The sequence below is a fragment of the Leopardus geoffroyi genome, chromosome E2 (assembly GCF_018350155.1).
Source record: "Leopardus geoffroyi isolate Oge1 chromosome E2, O.geoffroyi_Oge1_pat1.0, whole genome shotgun sequence".
Taxonomy (NCBI): domain Eukaryota; kingdom Metazoa; phylum Chordata; class Mammalia; order Carnivora; family Felidae; genus Leopardus; species Leopardus geoffroyi.
This window is the reverse complement of record NC_059335.1, coordinates 17,881,749-17,902,610: the sequence shown is the minus strand read 5'-3', so window position 1 is coordinate 17,902,610 and position 20,862 is coordinate 17,881,749. Positions and strand designations below refer to the sequence as shown.

Below are 20,862 nucleotides of genomic sequence, written 5' to 3'. Positions count from 1 at the left end.
ACCACACTTCCCGGCAGCCCCAGAGATGGCTTTCTGAACTCTATAGTCCCAGCTCTCGCGGCCCTAGCTCCCGGCGGAAGGAGCGAAGCGCTCGGACTACATTTCCCGGGGGCCCCTGCGCCTTACCCCTCTCGGGCCGCAACGCGGGGTCTATGCTCTTCAGGCGCGGTCTAAGGGTGACGGCCGACTGGTTTCGGACTCCCGCTCCCGTGGTGCCCCGCGCGTGGTCGGCCCAGCCCCCGGCTCCCGCTAGCCCCGCGGCGGCGCTGGTTGCTGTCGTGAGCCGCAGCCGCCCCGCCCCACCTCTCCCTCCCCTCCCCCCGGCCCTGCGCACGGGCCGCCCCTCCCCCCGCCTCCCCGGCCCCTCTCACGGTGCCAAGATGGCGGCGGCGGCGGGCGGCGGCAGTTGCCCCGGGCCTGGCTCCGCGCGGGGCCGCTTCCCGGGCCGGCCGCGGGGCTCCGGCGGGGGCGGGGGCCGCGGCGGACGGGGCAGCGGAGCCGAGAGAGTGCGGGTAGCTCTGCGGCGCGGCGGCGGCGCGACGGGGCCGGGCGGAGCCGAGCCTGGGGAGGACACGGCCCTGCTCCGTTTGCTGGGGCTCCGCCGGGGCCTGCGCCGGCTCCGCCGCCTGTGGGCCGGCCCGCGCATTCAGCGGGGCCGAGGCAGGGGCCGGGGCCGGGGCTGGGGCCCCAGCCGGGGCTGCGTGCCTGAGGAGAGCAGTGACGAGGAATCCGACGATGAGGTGAGGCAGTCAGAGGCGTCCCCAACGCCGGGCGGGGCGGAGGCCGGGGGGCTTCCAAGGGTCTGGGTGGCCCCGAGGGGTGGCGTGAGGAAGCGAGGTTCTCAGGGTCCTTGCGGAGGGATGGTGGGGCCCTGCGGATAGGCCTGGGAGGAGATAGGCTGCACGGAGGTGTCGGTGCAAAAGGCCTCCGAAAGTGGGTAGAGAAGCCGGGCTGCAGCTGGGCACTTGGGCCCGAGGCACATCCTGCTGAAGTGTCCTGGGATGATGATCTTGGTAGTTGGCAAAGCTATGCCAGTAGAGGTTTGAGCGAGAAGACTGTGGGTACCGCATGCCCAACCAGTGGTGGTTGACAGCAGCAGCGTGGCTTTAGTGGACCTAGGCTAGGGCTCTCTGGGCTCTTACCTGTAGGCTGCTCCGCCTGGCCTTACAATTTGACACATCACTGGTTTCACCAGTACCCTGATTCTTTCTCTTAAGGTGGAGGGATGGTAGCCTGGTGGAAGGCTTCCTCTCAGGGGCACAGATTGAAGAGAAATGGAATAAAGGCTGAGGCTGGGAACTCTAGCAGGTCTGAGTTCAGCTCAGGATTTATTCTCAGCCTCCCAGAAAAGTCAGGAAGGTGTGGGTTGTATTACTTAGGACAGTGTGTAGTAACCTGAGGGCTCAGAGTAGAACCTATTACAGTAAACCATTTGAAACACACACCCCACTTGGGTGCCCCGTTCCCATCTTCATTCAGGAAGAAACTACATTCTGAGAGTGAGTAAACAAGTCCCACCGTTTTCTGAGTTAGAGGATGAGGGAATCTGAGGGTAGTGTTTACTTCCTGGCCTGGGAAGACCCCGTTCTCTTCCCTTTTGGGCCAGTGAACCACTGGTGGCTGTGCTCATGTGGTCCGGCACAGGGGATGGGGGATCAGAATACCCTGTGCCTCTGTCCCTAGGGAGAGACCCTGTTTTCTATTCTTCTCACATCTTCCAGCTTCTTAAGTTTTTCTGTAAATAGGTAGGGGTATGTTAAGAGGGAAACTGGGGATATATCTCCATACCTGAGTCTCAGGTGAAATGAGGGCTTTGGCACTGACTGCTGTTTTTCCCCTCCACCTCTGGTCCCCTAAATCAGGAGTTTCAGGGTTTTCATTCAGATGAAGATGTGGCCCCCAGTTCCCTGCGCTCTGCGCTCCGATCCCAGCGAGGTGAGTGATGGGGAAACTCTACCTCTGTAGTTTTACAGGAATGTGATTCTTGCTCTTTGTGTCAGCTCTTCCCTGTTCCGCTAGAGTCTCCATCAGTTACAGAGTGTGTTCTGTGTTCAAGCCCAAGCTAGGTTGGGCTGTGGGGGAAACAGACAAGTAAGACTTAGTCCTTGCCTTCCTGGAGTGCCTTCTTCAGTCTGCAGGGCTAGCTTGACCCATCTCCCCACACCTATTCTCCTTTTAGGTCGAGCCCCCCGAGGTCGGGGCCGCAAGCATAAGACGACCCCCATTGCGCCTCCTCGCCTAGCAGATGTTGCTCCTACCCCCCCAAAGACTCCTGCCCGGAAACGGGGTGAGGAAGGCACAGAACGGATGGTACAGGCACTGACTGAACTTCTCCGGCGGGCCCAGGCACCCCCAGCCCCCCGGGGCCGGACATGTGAGCCTTCCACTCCACGTCGGTCTCGGGGACGGCCCCCAGGACGGCCAGCAGGCCCCTGCAGGAAGAAGCAACAAGCAGTAGTGGTGGCAGAAGCAGCTGTGACAATCCCCAAACCCGAGCCCCCACCTCCTGTGGTTCCAGTAAAACACCGAACTGGCAGCTGGAAGTGCAAGGAGGGGCCCGGCCCAGGACCTGGGACCCCTAAGCGTGGAGGACAGGCTGGGCGAGGAGGCCGTGGAGGTAGAGGCCGAGGCCGAGGCGGGCTCCCTCTCGTCATCAAGTTTGTTTCAAAGGCCAAAAAAGTGAAGATGGGACAGTTGTCCTTGGGAGTTGAATCAGGTCAGGGTCAAGATCAACGTGAGGAGAGCTGGCAGGATGCCCCCCAAGGAAGAGCTGGATCTGGACAGGGAGAGGGCCCCTGCTGGAGGAAAGAGCAAAAGCTGGAGGAGGAGAGAGAGAAGGAGACAGAAGAGGAGAAAGGCAAGGAGAAGGAGGAAGAGAAGGTAGAGGGAGCTGGACCCGAAGAGATGATGCTAGCGGAGGAAAAGGAAGAGGCAGAGCTGCCATCCCCACCCTCGACTCCTCCAGAGCCTCCAGCCCCTGCAGCCCCTGCAGCCCCTCCACCCGCCCCACCCCCTCCACCCCCTCCACCCCTTCCGTCTCCTCCATCTCTTCCACCTCCTCCACCCCCTCCGCCCCCACCGCCCCCACCACCCCTCCCTCCACTTCTCCTCCCTCCTCCCTCAACTTCTCCTTCGTCCCCACTTTGTCCTCCACCACCCCCAGTGTCCCCTCTGCCCCCACCATCACCTCCACCACCTCCTGCCCCAGAGGAGCAGGAAGAATCCCCTCCTCCAGTGGTTCCAGCTACATGCTCCAGGAAGAGGGGCCGGCCTCCCCTGACTCCCAGCCAGCGGGCAGAGCGAGAAGCTGCTCGGGCAGTGCCAGAAGGTACTCCTCCCACTCCAACCCCCAGCACCACCACGGGAGGCCCTCTGGAAGACAGCCCCACTGTGGCCCCCAAAAGTACCACCTTCCTGAAGAATATCCGGCAGTTTATTATGCCCGTGGTGAGTGCCCGCTCCTCCCGTGTCATCAAGACACCCCGGCGATTTATGGACGAAGACCCCCCCAAGCCCCTAAAGGTAGAAGTCTCACCTACTCTGCGGCCTCCTGTTGCCATGTCCCCACTCGCCCCCCCAGAACCGGCACCAGCTCCTTCTCCACCGCGTGCCCCAACTCCCCCCTCTACCCCAGTCCCGCTTCCTGAAAAGAGACGGTCCATTCTAAGGGAACCCACATTTCGCTGGACCTCACTGACCCGGGAACTGCCCCCTCCTCCTCCTGCTCCTCCACCGGCCCCACCTCCACTTCCTGCCCCTGTCACTCCATCCCGGAGGCCCCTGCTCCTTCGGGCGCCTCAGTTTACCCCAAGCGAAGCCCACCTGAAGATCTACGAATCGGTGCTTACTACTCCTCTTGGGGCCCCTGAAGCCCCTGAGCCAGAGCCTCCTCCCGCCGATGACTCTCCAGCTGAGCCTGAGCCACGGGCAGTGGGCCGCACCAACCACCTCAGCCTGCCTCGATTTGCCCCTGTGGTCGCCACTCCTGTCAAGGCCGAGGTGCCCCTTCCTGGGGCGCCAACTCTGAGCAATGGGCAGCAGCCTCAGCCTCAGGCTCAGCTACAGCAGCCCCTACAGGCCTTGCAAACCCAGCTGCTGCCCCAGGCATTACCACCACAGCAGCCACAATTACAGCCACAGTTGCAACTGCAGCCACAGCCGCCACCACAGCAGCCGCCACCACTGGAAAAGGCCCGTGTTGCAGGCTTGGGTTCCTTACCACTGTCTGGTGTGGAGGAGAAAATGTTCAGCCTCCTCAAGAGAGCCAAGGTGCAGCTGTTCAAGATCGATCAGCAGCAGCAGCAGAAGGTGGCGTCTTTGTTGCCGGTGAGCATGGTGCTTTGGCCAGGCTCCTGACCCATCGTCCAGCCTGGCTTCTCTTAATTCTCCTTAACTGCCTGTCTCCTCAGTCAGCCTCCAGTATTTCAGGGAACGCTCAGAGCCAGTCCTTTCCTGTCTCTCAGCTTCCTATATTCCTTCCCTGGCCCCGTCCCTCCCCCACGCTAGTCCGCTGGTCCTACCTTTCCTCACTTTCCAGCCTCTGACCCTGTTTATTCCCCCCACCAGCCGAGCCCTGGAGGGCAGATGGAGGAAGTCGTGGGGACTGTCAAGCAACTCTCAGATAGAGGTTCTGTCAGGTCTGAAGATGAATCGATGGAAACTAAGAGAGAGAGACCGTCGGTATGGAATGGGAGGAAGGCCCTCTGAAGAAGGCTGGTTGCAGGAGCACAAGGGGCTACTTCCACATGTATTCCTGGTTTCTCCTCCCGTAGGGCCCCGAGTCCCCCGTGCAAGGCCCCCGCATCAAACATGTCTGTCGGCATGCTGCTGTGGCCCTAGGTCAGGCCCGGGCCATGGTGCCCGAAGACGTCCCCCGCCTCAGTGCTCTTCCTCTCCGGGATCGGCAGGACATCGCCACGGAGGGTAGGGGCGGGTGTGTTGTGGGAAGATTTGACAGCTGTGTCAAGTTTGGGGGCGAGCAAATGCACCAAGAGCCTAGGAGGGTGGGCGCTGAGTTGGATGCTTGGGGCAGGTGGCAAGTGGGTTGGAGTGCTGGGTCTAAGAGCAGATTTGGGGCACCAGGGACCTGAGCACTGTGGGAAGTGGAGACCAGAGGGCCAATTGAATGGGATCTAGGTAAAAAGCCTAGTGGCTTTGTGACTCCGTTCCTTCCTCTGCGTTACGCTAGATACGTCATCAGCATCTGAGACTGAGAGTGTCCCATCACGGTCTCGGCGGGGAAAGGTGGAGTCAGCAGGGCCTGGGGGAGACTCAGAGCCTGCCGGGTCTGGAGGGACCCTGGCCCAAACACCCCGGCGCTCGCTGCCCTCCCATCATGGCAAGAAGATGCGGATGGCACGGTGTGGACACTGTCGGGGCTGCCTGCGTGTGCAGGACTGTGGGTCCTGTGTCAACTGCCTGGACAAGCCCAAGTTTGGGGGCCCCAACACCAAGAAGCAGTGCTGTGTGTGAGTAGCCTGGGCGGAGCCTCTGTTCCCACCCATGGTTGTCAGTCACCCAGGCCTCCTGCCCCGCCAGAGCAGTGGGATTGGCATCCTTGTGGAGAGCTTCCTCTCTTCCCCCAGACCACCAGTCCCCTACCCTGGTGACGTGCTGCTCCCCTCCCCAGATACCGGAAGTGTGACAAGATAGAGGCTCGGAAGATGGAACGGTTGGCTAAAAAAGGTAACAGGACTTGAGTATTTCTTTATACAACCGTATTTAGATCCGTGGTGTGGAGGAAACTATGTTTTTTTTGTTCTCTTCCCCTTATCTTTGCAGTCTCCTACCTTTGTTGTCTTTCCATCGTGTGCTTTCATATCTCTCCTGTACTCGTTCTCTTCTGCCCCACTTCTTTTTGGCTTTTGTCCATCCCAGTGTCCCATGTCCCTGGCTGAGCTCAGATCCTACTAAGTCCCCTGTTCCCACAGGCCGGACGATAGTGAAGACGCTGTTGCCCTGGGATTCCGATGAATCTCCTGAGGCCTCCCCTGGTCCTCCAGGCCCACGCCGGGGGGCGGGAGCTGGGGGGCCCCGGGAGGAGGTGGTGGCCCCCCCAGGGCCCGAGGAGCAGGACTCCCTCCTACTGCAGCGCAAGTCAGCCCGGCGCTGCGTCAAACAGCGACCCTCCTATGATATCTTCGAGGACTCGGATGACTCAGAGCCTGGGGGTCCCCCTGCTCCCCGGCGTCGGACCCCCCGAGAGAATGGTGCGAATTGCTTGTTGCTTCCCCTTTCAGTTAGTCCCGTGTCTTTTGTGTAGAAGGGGCGGGGTTCCCAGACCCGGGGCCCTACCAGTATGTTAGAGAACATAGCTGACTGCAAAGAAAGGAGGTAGTTTGGTGTGGATAGGGAGAACTGGTGCGTGAGGTTTTCAGTAGCTTATTGAGCCGGGTCATCCTAGTGGGTCTTAGTTAAAGATGGCCCTGGGGATCCAGGTAACATTAGGGGGTTGTGGAGAAAGGGGAATAGGGAAGGAAGAACCTCACCTATTTAGGGTGAGGAACCTCTAAATAGGGGAACCTCACCATTTATGTGTCCTGCCTAGAGCTACCAGTACCAGAACCTGAGGAGCAGAGCCGGCCCCGCAAACCCACCCTGCAGCCTGTGTTGCAGCTTAAGGCCCGAAGGCGCCTGGACAAGGTCAGCAAGGCCCCACACCAAGAACCCTGAGCCCCGTGGAAGGCATGGCTCCTGCCCTTCGGGAGCTTCCTAGCAAGTCAGGGTAACGGACTCACCTGAGTGCCGTGTTTTCCACACCAGAGGACAGGCCCTGAGGGGTAAGGCAGGCCTGTCCTTCTGGAAAGCAAAGTAGGATCTGGGCAAGAGACAAGGCTGGGCAGACTGAGGGAAACGGCAGTGTGGAGGGAAGTCTGCAGAGGGTGAGCCTTGGCGGCCTTCCGATCGCCACCTCCCTTTCTAGGACGCTCTGGCCCCTGGCCCCTTTACTTCTTTTCCCAATGGTTGGACTGGAAAACAGAAGTCCCCTGACGGAGTGCACCGGGTCCGTGTGGATTTTAAGGTATGGCATTGAGGAAGGGGGTCTCAAGGACCGTGTTTGGAAGAAACTTGATCGTACATGAGAAACCAGGGCTTTAAAGAAGAATTTGGCTTGTGTTCCTGGCTGCTCTCTGACCTGTGTCCTCTCTTCCCCTCAGGAGGATTGTGACCTGGAGAACGTGTGGCTGATGGGTGGCCTCAGTGTGCTCACCTCCGTGCCAGGGGGGCCGCCAATGGTGTGCTTGCTATGTGCCAGTAAAGGCCTGCATGAGGTTGGATCCCCGCCTTTTTCCACAGCCCCTCAGGTCTCCATTGGCCCTCCTTGCCTGAGTTCTTGGGCCCTCTCAGCAGGGTCTTATCCCTGGCCTCTTGGCCTCACACTGTGCCCATTGTTCACTCTCCCCACCCCCAGCTGGTGTTCTGCCAAGTCTGCTGTGACCCTTTCCATCCATTCTGTCTGGAGGAGGCCGAACGGCCCCTGCCCCAACATCATGACACCTGGTGCTGCCGCCGCTGCAAGTTTTGCCACGTCTGTGGGCGCAAAGGCCGGGGATCCAAGGTTTGGGCACGGGAGCCGTGCGAGTGGGTGGAGGCATGGAGGAGAGGGATGTTCTTGTGTCAGTAGGTTCTGCCATTGTTGTCTTTCTCAAACTTCCCAACAGCACCTCCTGGAGTGTGAGCGCTGCCGCCATGCTTATCATCCAGCCTGCCTGGGGCCCAGCTACCCAACCCGGGCCACACGCAAACGGCGCCACTGGGTGAGAGACGAGGCCCACGCCCCTTGCTCTGGAGCTCTAATTAAGGCTGCTACCACCCCCAGACTTACTCTAGGCCAGGGCTTCCATGAGGAGGGAAAGGTCAGAGGTCCTTGTGAGAGTTTATCTGATAAATAGCATTTTCTCTTCTGAAATTTCGTATAAACGAGACTTACATGCAGAACTTATACAGGATGATTGCAGGGGCTCATGGATTCCAAGGTCCTGGGCTCAGAATCCCCTGCTCCTGCCTGATCTCCACTCCTCCCTGTCTCCCTGTGCCAGTCTCCCCCACTTCATTCCTCTCCCTCCTTCCTCCTTGCTTCTCTTGCTCACTTTTTTTCCTCTTACCTGTCCTTTCTCATTTGTCTCCTGCCTGCCATCCAGTCTTCTTTGCCCATCTCCTCCCACTGTACCCCCCAACACTGCTCCAGGCTGCTCCCCCTAATGTCACCCTGCCCCCCCCGCCCCCAGATCTGCTCAGCCTGCGTACGCTGTAAGAGCTGTGGGGCGACTCCAGGGAAGAACTGGGACGTCGAGTGGTCTGGAGATTACAGCCTCTGCCCCAGGTGCACCCAGCTCTATGAGAAAGGTGGGGACCTGTCAGGGGACCTGGGCCCTGGGGGACACCGGGCAGTGGGCCAGGCTCCTAGACAGGCAGGACAGATGTGTTTTTCTAGTGGCTTTGTATCCTCTTCTAGCCACGGAACCTTTCCTTCCATTCATGGTACTTTCCCACGGAAGCGTAGCCAGTACCTCAGATAGAGGGACATACTCTCTCTGAGGGCAGTGGGAGTGGGCGGCCTAGATCCCATTGTTGTGGTGGTCCCTGACATGTCCCCTGGATCTCAGGACTCTACCGAGCACTTTGAAAACCCGGGCTTTCCCCATTTGCTCAGGCAGCATATTTAGCAAGGTTCTTTGTGAGGCATTGGGGTCACAGGGTTAAAAGAGGCTTTACCCTCAGCCAACGATTTGAGAATAGTAGGGACCCAAGATGGAACATAGCAGAGGCAGCCCTCACGGCAGCCAAGAGGTGGTGGCCCCAGAGAGACCTCCAGGGGACAGGTAGTGGCCCCAGCTCCTCTGACTTGCCCTTTTCTTCCCTCTTCTGCAGGAAATTTCTGCCCAATCTGCACACGCTGCTATGAAGACAACGACTACGAGAGCAAGATGATGCAGTGTGCACAGTGTGACCACTGGGTGCACGCCAAGTGCGAGGGACTCTCGGGTGAGCGGCAGAGTGTCTGGGCTGCTGCCTCAGCCCTGAGGGGTCCCTGTCCTACCCACAACACAGGCCCTTATGGGACAGGTGGGCTTAATATCCTTGGCAACCTCTAGGGGCTGCTGAGAGCCAACTCTCACGTCCTCCCAAACCATTCTCTCCTATCCTACTTTGGCTGTTTTAGATGAAGATTATGAGATCCTTTCTGGGCTGCCAGACTCCGTGCTATATACCTGCGGACCGTGTGCGGGGGCCACGCACCCCCGCTGGCGAGAGGCCCTGAGTGGGGCCCTGCAGGGGGGCCTACGCCAGGTGCTCCAGGGCCTACTGAGCTCCAAGGTGGCAGGCCCATTGCTGCTGTGCACTCAGGTCTGGGGGCTCGGGAGGTAGGGGGGGTGGGGCCAGGCCCAGCACCAGCCCTGCTGACTTCCTGTCTCTGCAGTGTGGGCAGGCTGGAAAGCAGCTGCACCCGGGGCCCTGTGATCTGCAAGCCGTGAGTCGGCGGTTCGAGGAAGGCCACTACAAGTCCGTGGTGAGTGGGACACAGAGGAACAGGTGGGTGTCAGGAGGAGGGGGGTTGGGGGCGGGGTGGGGGCTCTGATCCTGACAAGCTCCCTTACAGCACAGCTTTATGGAGGACATGGTGGGCATCCTGATGAAGCACTCAGAAGAAGGAGAAACCCCAGAGCGCCGGGCTGGAGGCCAGATGAAGGGGCTCCTACTGAAGGTGAGAACTTTGGGGAAAGCTTATAGGGTGGCTTGAATGGAAGTGGGGAAGAGAGAGTGGGTACTTCAGACCCTGCCCCCACCAACTTGCCTGGGGAAGCCAGTTCTTCTCATTTTGTTAACCCACTCCCCAGCTGCTAGAGTCTGCGTTCGGCTGGTTCGACGCCCATGACCCCAAGTACTGGCGACGGAGTACCCGGCTGCCGAAGTGAGCAAGGCTGGGTAGCAGGAGGGGATCTAGGGGATGAGGGCAAAAGCAAGGGCACATGGGAATCCAGGGTCAACCTGGGCTGAGAATGGACGAGGAATAGAGTTAGCATCTAGAGGGTGGTGGAGCCAGGAGGAGCGTCCTTGGGGATTCTAGGTCAGCAAAAACTCAGATTGTGCAGTTAGCCTGCTTTGTTTCTACTTTGTGCAAGGTAGTGTTGGGGACAGCAATGAGTTAGCCATGTTTGGGGGGTGGGAGTTGAAGTTGAACAGGCACATTAATGCCTGATAAGCCAGATTGTCAGGGTGGTGATGGGAAAGTCCAAGGGGATACGAGAGCCCAGAGAAGGTTCCTAGGGCCTAAGACTTTCCAGAAGAGATGACAGCTGAGATGTGGAAAAAGAGTTATTACAGACATGAGGAACAGCATTTCACGTGTCACAGGTGGCATGGGGGGGCCCCGGCTCATTTGGGAGACTGGGAGAAATGCCACATGGAGAGAGGACCAAGTGTGTCATGGCATGTTTAGGCTAAGATTTGGGTGGCCACCCATGTTAGACGTGTCAGATGCTGACCCTGCCTGTCCACAGCGGAGTTCTTCCCAATGCCGTGTTACCTCCATCCTTGGACCATGTCTACGCTCAGTGGAGGCAGCAGGAACCAGAGACCCCAGAATCAGGGCAGCCTCCAGGGGACCCCTCAGCAGGTACTGGGAAGTGGGGGCTGGAAGCCAGGGCCCCTGAGTTGGTGGAACAAACTCTAGGTCCTGATTCTGGAACTTCCCTTTCCACACCCCTTCCAGCTTTTCAGGGCAAGGATCCAGCTGCTTTCTCACACCTGGAGGACCCCCGTCAGTGTGCGCTCTGCCTCAAATATGGGGATGCAGACTCTAAGGTGAGGGCTACCATGTGAAGTCCCAGGTTTGGGGGCTTAGTCCCTGGGGCCTCCCCTCACACCATTTCTCCTCTGCCCCCAGGAGGCGGGACGGCTCCTATACATTGGGCAGAATGAGTGGACACATGTCAACTGTGCCATTTGGTCAGCTGAAGTGTTTGAGGAAAATGATGGCTCCCTCAAAAACGTGCATGCTGCTGTAGCTCGAGGGAGGCAGATGGTGAGAGCCCGGGCCTAGAGAGGTGGGCAGCCCTGGGGTCTCAGGTAGGGCCCCCTGCAGGGGAGGCAGCTCCTGTTTCACAGTCTTTACCCCAACATGTCCTTTCACCGCTGGTCCTGGGTATCATTTTTTGGTTGTCCCAGGACTCTGGTGCTGCAATGATAGCGGCTACCCCCTCACCCCCATTTGAGCTTGAAGTCTGGGAGATTAAAAGTTGGAAGATCTTTTGTTGATTCAACCTGTTCTGGATGCTTTCTATGCAGTGTGGCACTTAGCTCTTACTGTGTCCCTACGAGATGAGGTATTGACTGGGCTAGAACCTCTCCTCACCAGTGTGGGACCTGGGTTAGGTGCCGTAGGATGCCTCAGGATTAGGAAGTGAAGCACAGGGGATATCTACTTGGTGGGAGGTCAGTGAAGATTAAATGAAATGATACAGGTTTCACATTAAAATGGTGTGAGAGGGACATCTGGCTCAGTCAGAAGAGCATGCAACTCTTGATCTCAGGGTCTTGAGTTTGAGCCCCACGTTGGGTGTAGAGATTACTTAAATAAATATTTAAGAAATTATGTGAGAAAGATGGCAAATGCTGCTAAGTAAGCGTTAGCTGTTGTTATTTTCCTCTCTACTGCAACACTCTGCTTCAGAAAATTTGAAGTAGGTTTGATACGCACCTGGCATTGGATGCATCTAGGGAAGAGGTTATGTTTGGTGAGTGCCTTTGCTATGTGAGGTGCTGGGCTAGACTGGGGCCCAAGCAGAGTCTCACAGACAGTGATGCTGAGCATCAGACCCTGGTCTCGGTCACTGGCTTCTCCCGTCAGCAGCCCCTTCCACCCGCAGCGCTGTGAGCTCTGCCTGAAGCCTGGAGCCACGGTGGGCTGCTGCCTTTCCTCCTGCCTCAGCAACTTCCACTTCATGTGCGCCCGGGCCAGCTACTGCATCTTCCAGGACGACAAGAAAGTTTTCTGCCAGAAACACACAGACCTGCTGGATGGCAAGGTGAGTCAGGACCATGGGGGAGACAGCTCCACACTGCTCTCTCTTTTTCCACTCATTGGCCCCTTTAGCCCCTCAGCCCTTCCCAGCTACCTCTTGGTGTCTCCCTTGTTTTCCTCAGTCCTTGAGCCAGGCACCCAACTGTCCAGTCCTTGCGTCCAGAGCCTTCCCTCACAGCCCCCTCGCCCCCCCCATCAATCCAGCAACCCCATTTGCCACCCACCTCCCAGGAGATTGTGACCCCCGATGGGTTTGATGTTCTCCGCCGAGTCTATGTGGACTTTGAGGGCATCAACTTTAAGCGAAAGTTCTTGACGGGGCTCGAACCTGATGCCATCAATGTGCTCATTGGTAAGCCTCTTGCTCTGTACCCTGGTCTTCCTGACCCTGCCTGGCCCCACCCTTCTGATCACTTCTTTGCACTATAGGTTCCATCCGAATTGACTCCTTGGGTACCCTGTCTGATCTCTCGGACTGCGAGGGACGGCTCTTCCCCATTGGCTACCAGTGAGCAGCCCAGGGGGCCTGGGTGGGGTTGAAGGACTCCAGGACTGGATCCCACTTCCCAAATTGTCCTGACTCTCTTGACCCACACACCCACCTGACAGGTGCTCCCGTCTGTACTGGAGCACAGTGGATGCTCGGCGGCGCTGCTGGTATCGGTGTCGTATTCTGGAGTATCGTCCGTGGGGTCCAAGGGAAGAGCCAGTTCACCTGGAGGCAGCAGAGGAGAACCAGACCATTGTGCACAGCCCTACCCCTTCCTCAGGTATGGGTGTTGGAACTCCCTCATTTCCTTCCCTGAATGCTGCCCTCAAACGGTTTCCCACTACCCAGTTCCCCTCTCCCCTAAAGATACTCTAGGTTTATTTGTCGTTCTTCCGTTTGTCATGATGTCAGTAACTGATAGCATTATGTGCTAGGGACTGTGCTCAGCATTTTGCAGGAAGTGAGGGAAGAGCACCATGCTACCTACTTGTGGGGGGTGGCAGCTTCTGGACAAACAGATAATGTTTATGGCCACCTGACTTGGGGTTGTGTGCTCCCGTGGTGCTCCTCACAGCCTTACAAGGAAGGTGCAAGCTCTGCCGAACTGCAGCTTAAAAAGGGCAGTTGCTCTCTACATAACACAGTGGTGGAATCAGGATTCAAACCGAATTGGTCCCCTCATAGCTGTACCAGTGCTGAGGGATGTAGCCAAGCGCTGGATGGCACACCTCAAAGATTGGGCTTGGAGATCAGTAAAAGGAGAGGTTGTGAGCTGAAAGGGAGAAGGAAGAGATTCGGATTATGTTTGCAGAATAGGAGTTTGTGCCAGGTTCCAATATGAAGTGGAGAGGGGAGGAGGGTGCAGCCACCCTGGCTGGAAGCAGGGGAGTGTTGGAGGCGGCAGCAGAGATTTGTTCTCACAGTTCGGGTGGAGCCAGGTAATAGGGAGCCCCAAGCGCCAGCATGAGGCGGATGTGTTTGATGTGGCAGGGATGCACAGTGCAGGTGAGAAAGTGGTAGGACTGGCCCTGCTGGAGAGCACGCAGTGCCCCTTGTGGAATGTGGGGCCTGAGTCAGAGAACAGTAGGCAGCCAGGAATGGGGGAGATGGCAGAGATGGGTGAGGAGGAGTTACAGAGGGACCCTGACCCAGGTGTGTGTGGACATTTTAAAGAAACCACAGAGGGCTGTGGAACCTGGGTGATGACTGGGAACCAGTGCACATTGTGACCAGACCATTGGGTGGGGGTGGAGAAGCCTTGGTTGGCTCAAAAGAAGGGAGGGTGTGTGAGGAGAGGCTTTGACAGGGTCCTTGTCATTCCTGATGCCATTCTCCTGCCTCTTTAGAACCCCCGGATCATGTGGACGCCCCGCCAGATACAGATGCCCTTATCCCTGGAGCTCCTGAGCACCACTCACCTGTTCAGAACCTGGACCCCCCACTTCGGCCAGATCTCAGCATTGCCCCTCCTCCAGCCCCCCGTTCCTTCTCAGGGGCTCGAATCAAAGTGCCCAACTACTCACCATCCCGGAGGCCCTTGGGGGGTGTCTCCTTTGGACCCCTGCCCTCCCCTGGTGAGTACCTGGGACTGTTGGGGAGAGGGGGTGGGTGGGTGAGGCAGGAGCTTGTGGCTGACACTGACCCTTCCCCCCAACAGGAAGTCCATCTTCTCTGACCCACCACATCCCTACGGTGGGAGACCTGGACTTTCCAGCTCCCCCCAGACGCTCCCGTCGTCCCAGCCCCCTGACCCCAAGGCTGCCACCGTCGCGGCGGGCCTCTCCCCCTCTCAGAACCTCCCCACAGCTCAGGGTGCCCCCTCCTACCTCAGTCGTTAGAGCCCTCACACCTACCTCAGGGGAGCTGGCTCCCCCTGGCCCAGCCCCATCTCCTCCACCACCCCCTGAAGACCTGGGCCCAGACTTTGAGGACATGGAGGTGGTGTCAGGACTGAGTGCTGCTGACCTGGACTTTGCGGCCAGCCTGCTGGGGACTGAGCCCTTCCAGGAAGAGATTGTGGCCGCAGGGGCAGTGGGGAGCAGCCACGGGGGTCCAGGGGACAGCTCAGAGGAGGAGGCTAGCCCTACCCCCCGCTATGTCCACTTCCCTGTGACTGTGGTGTCTGGCCCTGCCCTGGCCCCTGGTGCCCTCCCTGGAACCCCCCGCATCGAACAGCTGGACGGAGTGGATGACGGCACAGACAGCGAGGCAGAGGCAGTCCAGCAGCCTCGGGGCCAGGGGACTCCTCCTTCAGGGCCAGGAGTGGGCCGGGCTGGGGTCATCGGGGCTGCAGGGGACAGAACCCGACCTCCTGAGGACTTGCCGTCAGAAATTGTGGATTTTGTGTTGAAGAACCTAGGAGGGCCTGGAGAGGGAGGTGCTGGACCCAGAGAGGAACCCCTCCCCCCAGCACCTCCCCTGGCCAATGGCAGCCAGCCTTCCCAGGGCCTACCCCCTAGCCCAGCTGACCCCACTCGGACGTTTGCCTGGCTCCCTGGGGCCCCAGGGGTCCGGGTATTGAGCCTGGGCCCTGCCCCTGAGCCCCCCAAACCCGCCACATCCAAAATCATTCTTGTCAACAAGTTGGGGCAAGTGTTTGTGAAGATGGCTGGGGAGGGTGAACCCGTCTCACCCCCAGTGAAGCAGCCACCTCTGCCCCCTCCCATCCCCCCTACAGCCCCTGCTTCCTGGACTCTGCCCCCAGGACCGCTGCTGGGTGTGTTGCCAGTGGTAGGGGTGGTCCGCCCCGCCCCACCCCCACCCCCTCCTCCACTGACCCTGGTGTTGAGCAGTGGACCCCCCAGCCCACCCCATCAGGCCATCCGCGTCAAGAGAGTGTCCACCTTCTCTGGCCGTTCCCCACCAGCGCCTCCCCCAAACAAGACTCCCCGGCTGGAGGAAGATGGAGAGTCCTTGGAGGATGCCCCCCAGGGTCCAGGGCTTAGTGGCAGCGGGTGAGTGAGTGTGCTGAGTCTGGAGGAGGGTGAGAGGTGGGCAGGGGAAAGCAGCTCAGCCTTCTCGGGGTTCCTCCCCCAGGTTTAGCCGAGTAAGGATGAAAACGCCCACAGTGCGTGGAGTTCTTGACTTGGATGAGCCTGGGGAGCCCACAGGGGAGGAAAGCCCAAGGTGAGTAGCCAGTCCCCTTTCCCTGGAGGCTCTAGGACCTCTGTCCCTTCCTTTTTCTGACAGGTCTCTCCTTACAGGCCCCTCCAGGACCGGTCCCCTCTGCTGTCACTCCCAGAAGGTGGTCCTCCTCGGGCCCCTGATGGTCCCCCCGACCTGCTGCTTGAGTCCCAGTGGCACCACTACTCAGGTAGGAACCGGCCTGTCACTCTGCTTCCCTGCCTTGTGCTTGCCTTAGCTGGGTGATGGTCAGTTCAGAATCAGGCCACTTCCGAAAACACACATCGCACACCCACCTGGCTATGAGCCCGAGACTAGGTGTGAAGAGTTCTAGAAACGCTCTCAGGGAAAGTGTGACCCATGGCAGAAACGGTCATGGAGAGGAAGTTTCAGCTCCATGTAAGAGGCCCTTCGAAAGTACATGTGTAGCATGCCCAGGAGCCCGGGGGTCAGCTTCAGAACGTAATCTGCCAAGGTCAGAGGGTTAGGTTCCTAGTAAAGCTGAGCAGCTGGGGGGGCTGTCAGAATGGGATGGGATTCAGAGCCATGCAGCTAGATAAGAGCACCTGGGTGCCAATGAGGATAGAGCTCACCTAGGACCCGGAGGGGCAGGAACAGTAGGAAGGAGATCACAGCAGAGTGGTGTCCCAGAGGCCCTGGGAAGGGAATAGTCGGTAGTCCTAACTGCCTCAGAGAACACCAGGCATGTGGGGTTTAGGATTGGTGTACCGGCTGGGAAGGATGCTGTATCAGGGTCCAGAATTGAAGACTGTGGTTGATGAGGAAGCCAGAACAAGACTTAGGCATCTTGCCAGCAAGGTTGCGTAAGGGTCTGAGGGGAAGGCAGCAACCTAGAGGGGTTTGTGTGAGGGCTCAGACAGCAGAGCCGCGGAGGAGGGGGAAGGGGGCTTGTGGATGGAAGCGGAGGTGGGAGGAGGCATGGTGGTTGGGTTTGAATAGGAGACTGCTGCGTTGGGGGAAAGGTGAGGTTAGCGCACTGGCAGAGACATCAGGACACAGGATGGGGGCACACAGAGTGGATTGGGCTGCCAACCTCAGTGAAGCTAGGAGGGCAGTGCTGTGTTGGTTACAGAGGACCACGGCAGAGGGGTAGGCTACAGCCAAGCAAGCTGGCAACTGAGCAGCCTGAGGCTCGGAATTTCTCCTGGCCCGAGTCCTGTCCACATGTGTGGATTCTCTCGTTACGTAGTGCTGAGTTACTGAGCGTGGAAGCGGAGCGAGGTAGACAGAGACTGCTTAACTGAAAGACCACATATGGGGGTCAGAGGTGGTGTGAAGTTATGGCAGTGACCATGACGGACAGGTCCCCACCCTTAGGGACCATGCCACATTTTGGTAGAGGAAACAGACACGTACATTAGCAAGTGTACTGCAGCTGAGAACGAGCACCGTGAGAAAGAAGGCAATGAGAGCACCTGGCCGAGGCCCCTGTAGTCAGCCTGTCGGGTTCAGGGAACAGTGGAGGTGAGGATGGGACAAGGGCAAAGAGGAGGTAGAAGAAACTGTCAGAGGTGGATGCAGGGGCACTGAGGCCTGGAGATGATGTGGGTCGCACAGCAAATCAGGTTTAGAGGCATGCCTAGGGCTGGGAGGGCACGCGGTCAGGTTGGCGCAGAGAAGTGGTGTGGGGAGAAAGCGCGACCACAGTGGGTCCTGCCTCTCTGCTAAAGTGTACTCCACTCAAACTTAGGTTCCCCCCACGCCCGCCCCCCAGCCATGACAGTCCTCAGTCCACACCCTGCTTAAGCAAGCAGCAGCATTTGCACTGATTTCCCTCCTTGCAGCACTTCCTTCTCTGGCTTCCAGAACTCCACCCCTCTCCTCACCAATCTAGTTATACCTCGTCATTGCCCCAGCCTGTCACTTTGGCATGTCCCAGGGCCCTGGCTTTGACTTCTCTATCTGTACTCTCAGATGTTCTCAGCTACTGCATGGCTCTGGATCCCATCTCTAATTCTGACAGCCCCCAGATTGGTTGCTGGGCTCCTAGATCCTGCCACCTGTTTGCCGTCTCCCCCAGCAGGTTGCAAGGGCAGGTTCTCTAAGGGGAATTTCAGACTCAGCATGTCCCAGACTGAGCTCTTGACCTTCACCCCAAACTTGTTCCTCCCTCTCCCTCATCATCTCAGTCATTGGCAGTTTTATCCTTCTGGGTGTTCAGGTCCCAAACCTGAGCTGTCCTTGACGTTCCACTGTCTCTCATATCCACATCTCCTATAGCAACAACTTCTGTCTTCTATGTTTTCCAAATCTTTGGCCCCTGAGAGATCCCTTAAATAGCTCATAAGATACACGTACTTGACTCTGTGGTTAGGGGCCTATATAATAATAAATTTGCAGTATTTATACAGATATGCTGTGTATATAAAAATACATGTGTAAAATGCACCTCTCTGGTATTTCAAATTCTCTGTGAGAGAAAGAATGAGGGGTGTAGATGGGCATTTTTGTAAACTGGGTTTGAATGAACCAGAAGTGTGTCCTGCAGAGCCAGGGCACTCCAGGCCTCTGTGTAAATGCTCATCTAGCCAAGAACTCCCATAGAAAAGGGACCGCAGGCCCTGTAGAAAAAAAAAAAAAATGTCCAGGGGCGCCTGGGCGGATCAGTCAGTTAAGTGCCTGACTTTGGCTTGGGTCATGATCTCACGGTTTGTGAGTTCCAACCCCGCATCAGGCTCTCTGCTGTCAGCATAGACCCACTTCGGATCCTCTGTCTCCCTCTCTCTCTGTCCCTCCCCTGCTTGTGCTCGTTCTCTCTCTTCTCTCTCCAAAATAAGTAAGTAAACATTAAAAAGAATAATAATGTCCATCCTGTAGGGTTCACTCGGTAATTAGAGCAGGAAGAGAGCCACCGACCAAGTGTCTGTGCTTGTGCAGGGAGAGGAAGGGAGGGTGGTGGGGAACCGGGGACTCTGGAGTCCAGGAGTGGTGACCCTCACCTACTGTGACCTGCTGCTTGGGATCAGGTGAGGCTTCGAGCTCCGAGGAAGAGCCTCCATCCCCAGAGGACAAAGAGAACCAGGCCCCCAAACGGGCTGGCCCACATCTACGCTTTGAGATCAGCAGTGAGGATGGGTTCAGCGTGGAGGCAGAGAGCTTGGAGGGTGAGTCGGGAGTAGTGGTGACGGAGGGCAGGTGTCTGGTGGAGCACCGTCCTGACTGCTCTGGCCCTGCTCCCTCCTCAGGGGCATGGAGAACTCTGATTGAGAAGGTGCAAGAGGCCCGAGGGCACGCCCGCCTCCGACATCTCTCCTTCAGTGGTAAGTGGGGAGAGCCCACAGGGATGCTGGAAGGACTCCCAGAGGACAAGGTGGGCCTCTGCCATGACCTGTGTGTCCTCACCTTTGACTCTCCCCAGGAATGAGCGGGGCAAGGCTTCTGGGCATCCACCACGACGCTGTCATCTTCCTGGCAGAACAGCTTCCCGGGGCCCAGCGCTGCCAGCACTATAAGTTCCGCTACCACCAGCAGGGAGAGGGCCAGGAGGAACCACCCCTGAATCCCCACGGGGCAGCCCGTGCCGAGGTCTATCTCCGGTGAGAGGTCTGGGGAGCCCTGTGGGAGTTCTCAAGCATGGGAATGAAGTCTGTAGAGATTGGAAACTGAGGCCTGGGAGAAGATGCCAGGCCACTCCAGGAATTATTCCTAAAGTTCACATCGGAAGAACGAACCCCCTCCATTCCCCTTTTCTCTGTCTCCAGTGGTAGCGGTATTTCTTTTGTCAGCGGCAGGCCCAAGCCAATGGGTAGGTAGGTGGCATCTTTTTGAAGGAATGGCTGTGATCCTCTCTTCTTTCCTCCTCTCTCTGCTGCAGGAAGTGTACCTTTGACATGTTCAACTTCCTGGCCTCCCAGCACCGGGTGCTCCCTGAGGGAGCCACCTGTGACGAGGAAGAGGATGAGGTGCAGCTCAGGTCAACCAGGTATGGAGGGCAGGCCAGGGTGCTGGGGGTGTTCTGGAAGGGTCCTAAAGAGGGTGACCAGGGGCAAGAGAGGTCATTCCTGGGTACCAGCCTGTGACACTGCCGACCCCACCAGACGTGCCACCAGCCTGGAGCTGCCCATGGCCATGCGCTTTCGCCACCTCAAGAAGACATCCAAAGAGGCTGTGGGTGTCTACAGGTTAGTGGGGTTGGGGGGGAGGATGCCCCTTGGGTGGATGGACAGGTGCCCTGGTGTGGGGCTGCCTTGGTTCTGTCCCCCTGCCCCCTGAGCTCCCCCTTGCCTATCCTACCCCACAGATCTGCCATCCATGGGCGGGGCCTGTTCTGTAAGCGCAACATCGATGCTGGCGAGATGGTCATTGAGTATTCCGGTATCGTCATTCGCTCTGTGCTGACTGACAAGCGGGAGAAGTTCTACGACGGGAAGGTGGGCTCCCCCAGGCCGTGGGAACGAGGGGATAAAGTGGGGCTGATCCGTGGGAACGGAGCACCTGACTGCCCTATCCTATCCCCGTAGGGTATCGGGTGCTACATGTTCCGCATGGATGACTTTGATGTGGTGGATGCCACAATGCACGGCAATGCTGCCCGCTTCATCAACCACTCGTGTGAGCCCAACTGCTTCTCTCGAGTCATCCACGTGGAGGGCCAGAAGCACATCGTCATCTTCGCCCTGCGCCGCATCCTGCGTGGTGAGGAGCTCACCTATGACTACAAGTTCCCCATTGAGGATGCCAGCAACAAGCTGCCCTGCAACTGTGGCGCCAAGCGCTGCCGTCGGTTCCTGAACTGAAGCCGTGGCTGCCCACCACACCCCCTGCTGCCATCTTGCCCCTCGTCTGGGGGCTCCCTCCCAGAGCATCTCACCCCCACCCTCCTGTTCAGGGTGGATGTGGGCATGCAGGTGGCAAAGGCCCTGCCTCCACCCCACCCAGCAATCGCCCCCTTCCTGCCCTGGGGGCCCAGGATGTAGATACTGTACAAAGGTTTCTAAATCCCTTCTTTTCTATGCACTTTTTTATTTAAGAGGGTGGGATCCCAGGTGGGAACCTCCCGTAATAAAGTCTGTCAATGTTTGGAGAGGTGGTGTTCCCGTTCGTGTGGTGCTGGGGGCAGGTAGGAGCTCCCGTTTCGCCATGCCTTGGCCCGGGAAGCCTGTCAGCCTCCATAGAAGGGTGAGGCTATTACTCAGAATTACAAGTAAATTGTGAGGGTCTGTTAAGGCTTCGGAGCAACAAATGTTCAACATATTCCCAGTTA

At 58.1% G+C, this 20,862-nt stretch overlaps 1 protein-coding gene and 1 long non-coding RNA gene across 3 annotated transcripts; one reads left to right on the top strand and one right to left on the bottom strand.

The window, feature by feature from the left end:
* The first annotated feature begins 365 nt into the window (after positions 1 to 365).
* On the top strand, positions 366 to 20,682 carry KMT2B (lysine methyltransferase 2B). Of its 2 annotated transcripts, none has more exons than XM_045440899.1 (37): positions 366 to 740; positions 1,863 to 1,935; positions 2,180 to 4,326; positions 4,567 to 4,680; positions 4,773 to 4,923; positions 5,189 to 5,468; positions 5,630 to 5,685; positions 5,931 to 6,209; positions 6,548 to 6,642; positions 6,923 to 7,021; positions 7,158 to 7,271; positions 7,412 to 7,558; positions 7,662 to 7,757; positions 8,229 to 8,346; positions 8,872 to 8,985; positions 9,164 to 9,348; positions 9,422 to 9,511; positions 9,602 to 9,706; positions 9,840 to 9,913; positions 10,503 to 10,618; positions 10,715 to 10,806; positions 10,889 to 11,026; positions 11,871 to 12,029; positions 12,257 to 12,377; positions 12,455 to 12,533; positions 12,635 to 12,795; positions 13,862 to 14,089; positions 14,173 to 15,469; positions 15,552 to 15,641; positions 15,719 to 15,828; positions 18,626 to 18,763; positions 18,845 to 18,919; positions 19,018 to 19,195; positions 19,474 to 19,581; positions 19,697 to 19,780; positions 19,900 to 20,029; positions 20,120 to 20,682. In XM_045440899.1, the coding sequence occupies exons 1-37, from the start codon at positions 381 to 383 to the stop codon at positions 20,393 to 20,395; spliced, it is 8,277 nt and encodes a 2,758-aa protein (XP_045296855.1). In that variant the 5' UTR covers positions 366 to 380; the 3' UTR covers positions 20,396 to 20,682. The 2 variants fall into 2 exon arrangements, with proteins under 2 accessions (XP_045296855.1, XP_045296853.1); XM_045440897.1 differs by having other exon boundaries at positions 12,230 to 12,377.
* Positions 5,732 to 19,327, bottom strand: LOC123578328. The gene is made up of 3 exons (XR_006702318.1): positions 19,316 to 19,327; positions 17,830 to 17,834; positions 5,732 to 5,842 (listed from the first exon to the last, which is right to left on the bottom strand). It is a non-coding gene; the product is annotated as an uncharacterized LOC123578328 (long non-coding RNA).
* Positions 20,683 to 20,862: the final 180 nt, after the last annotated feature.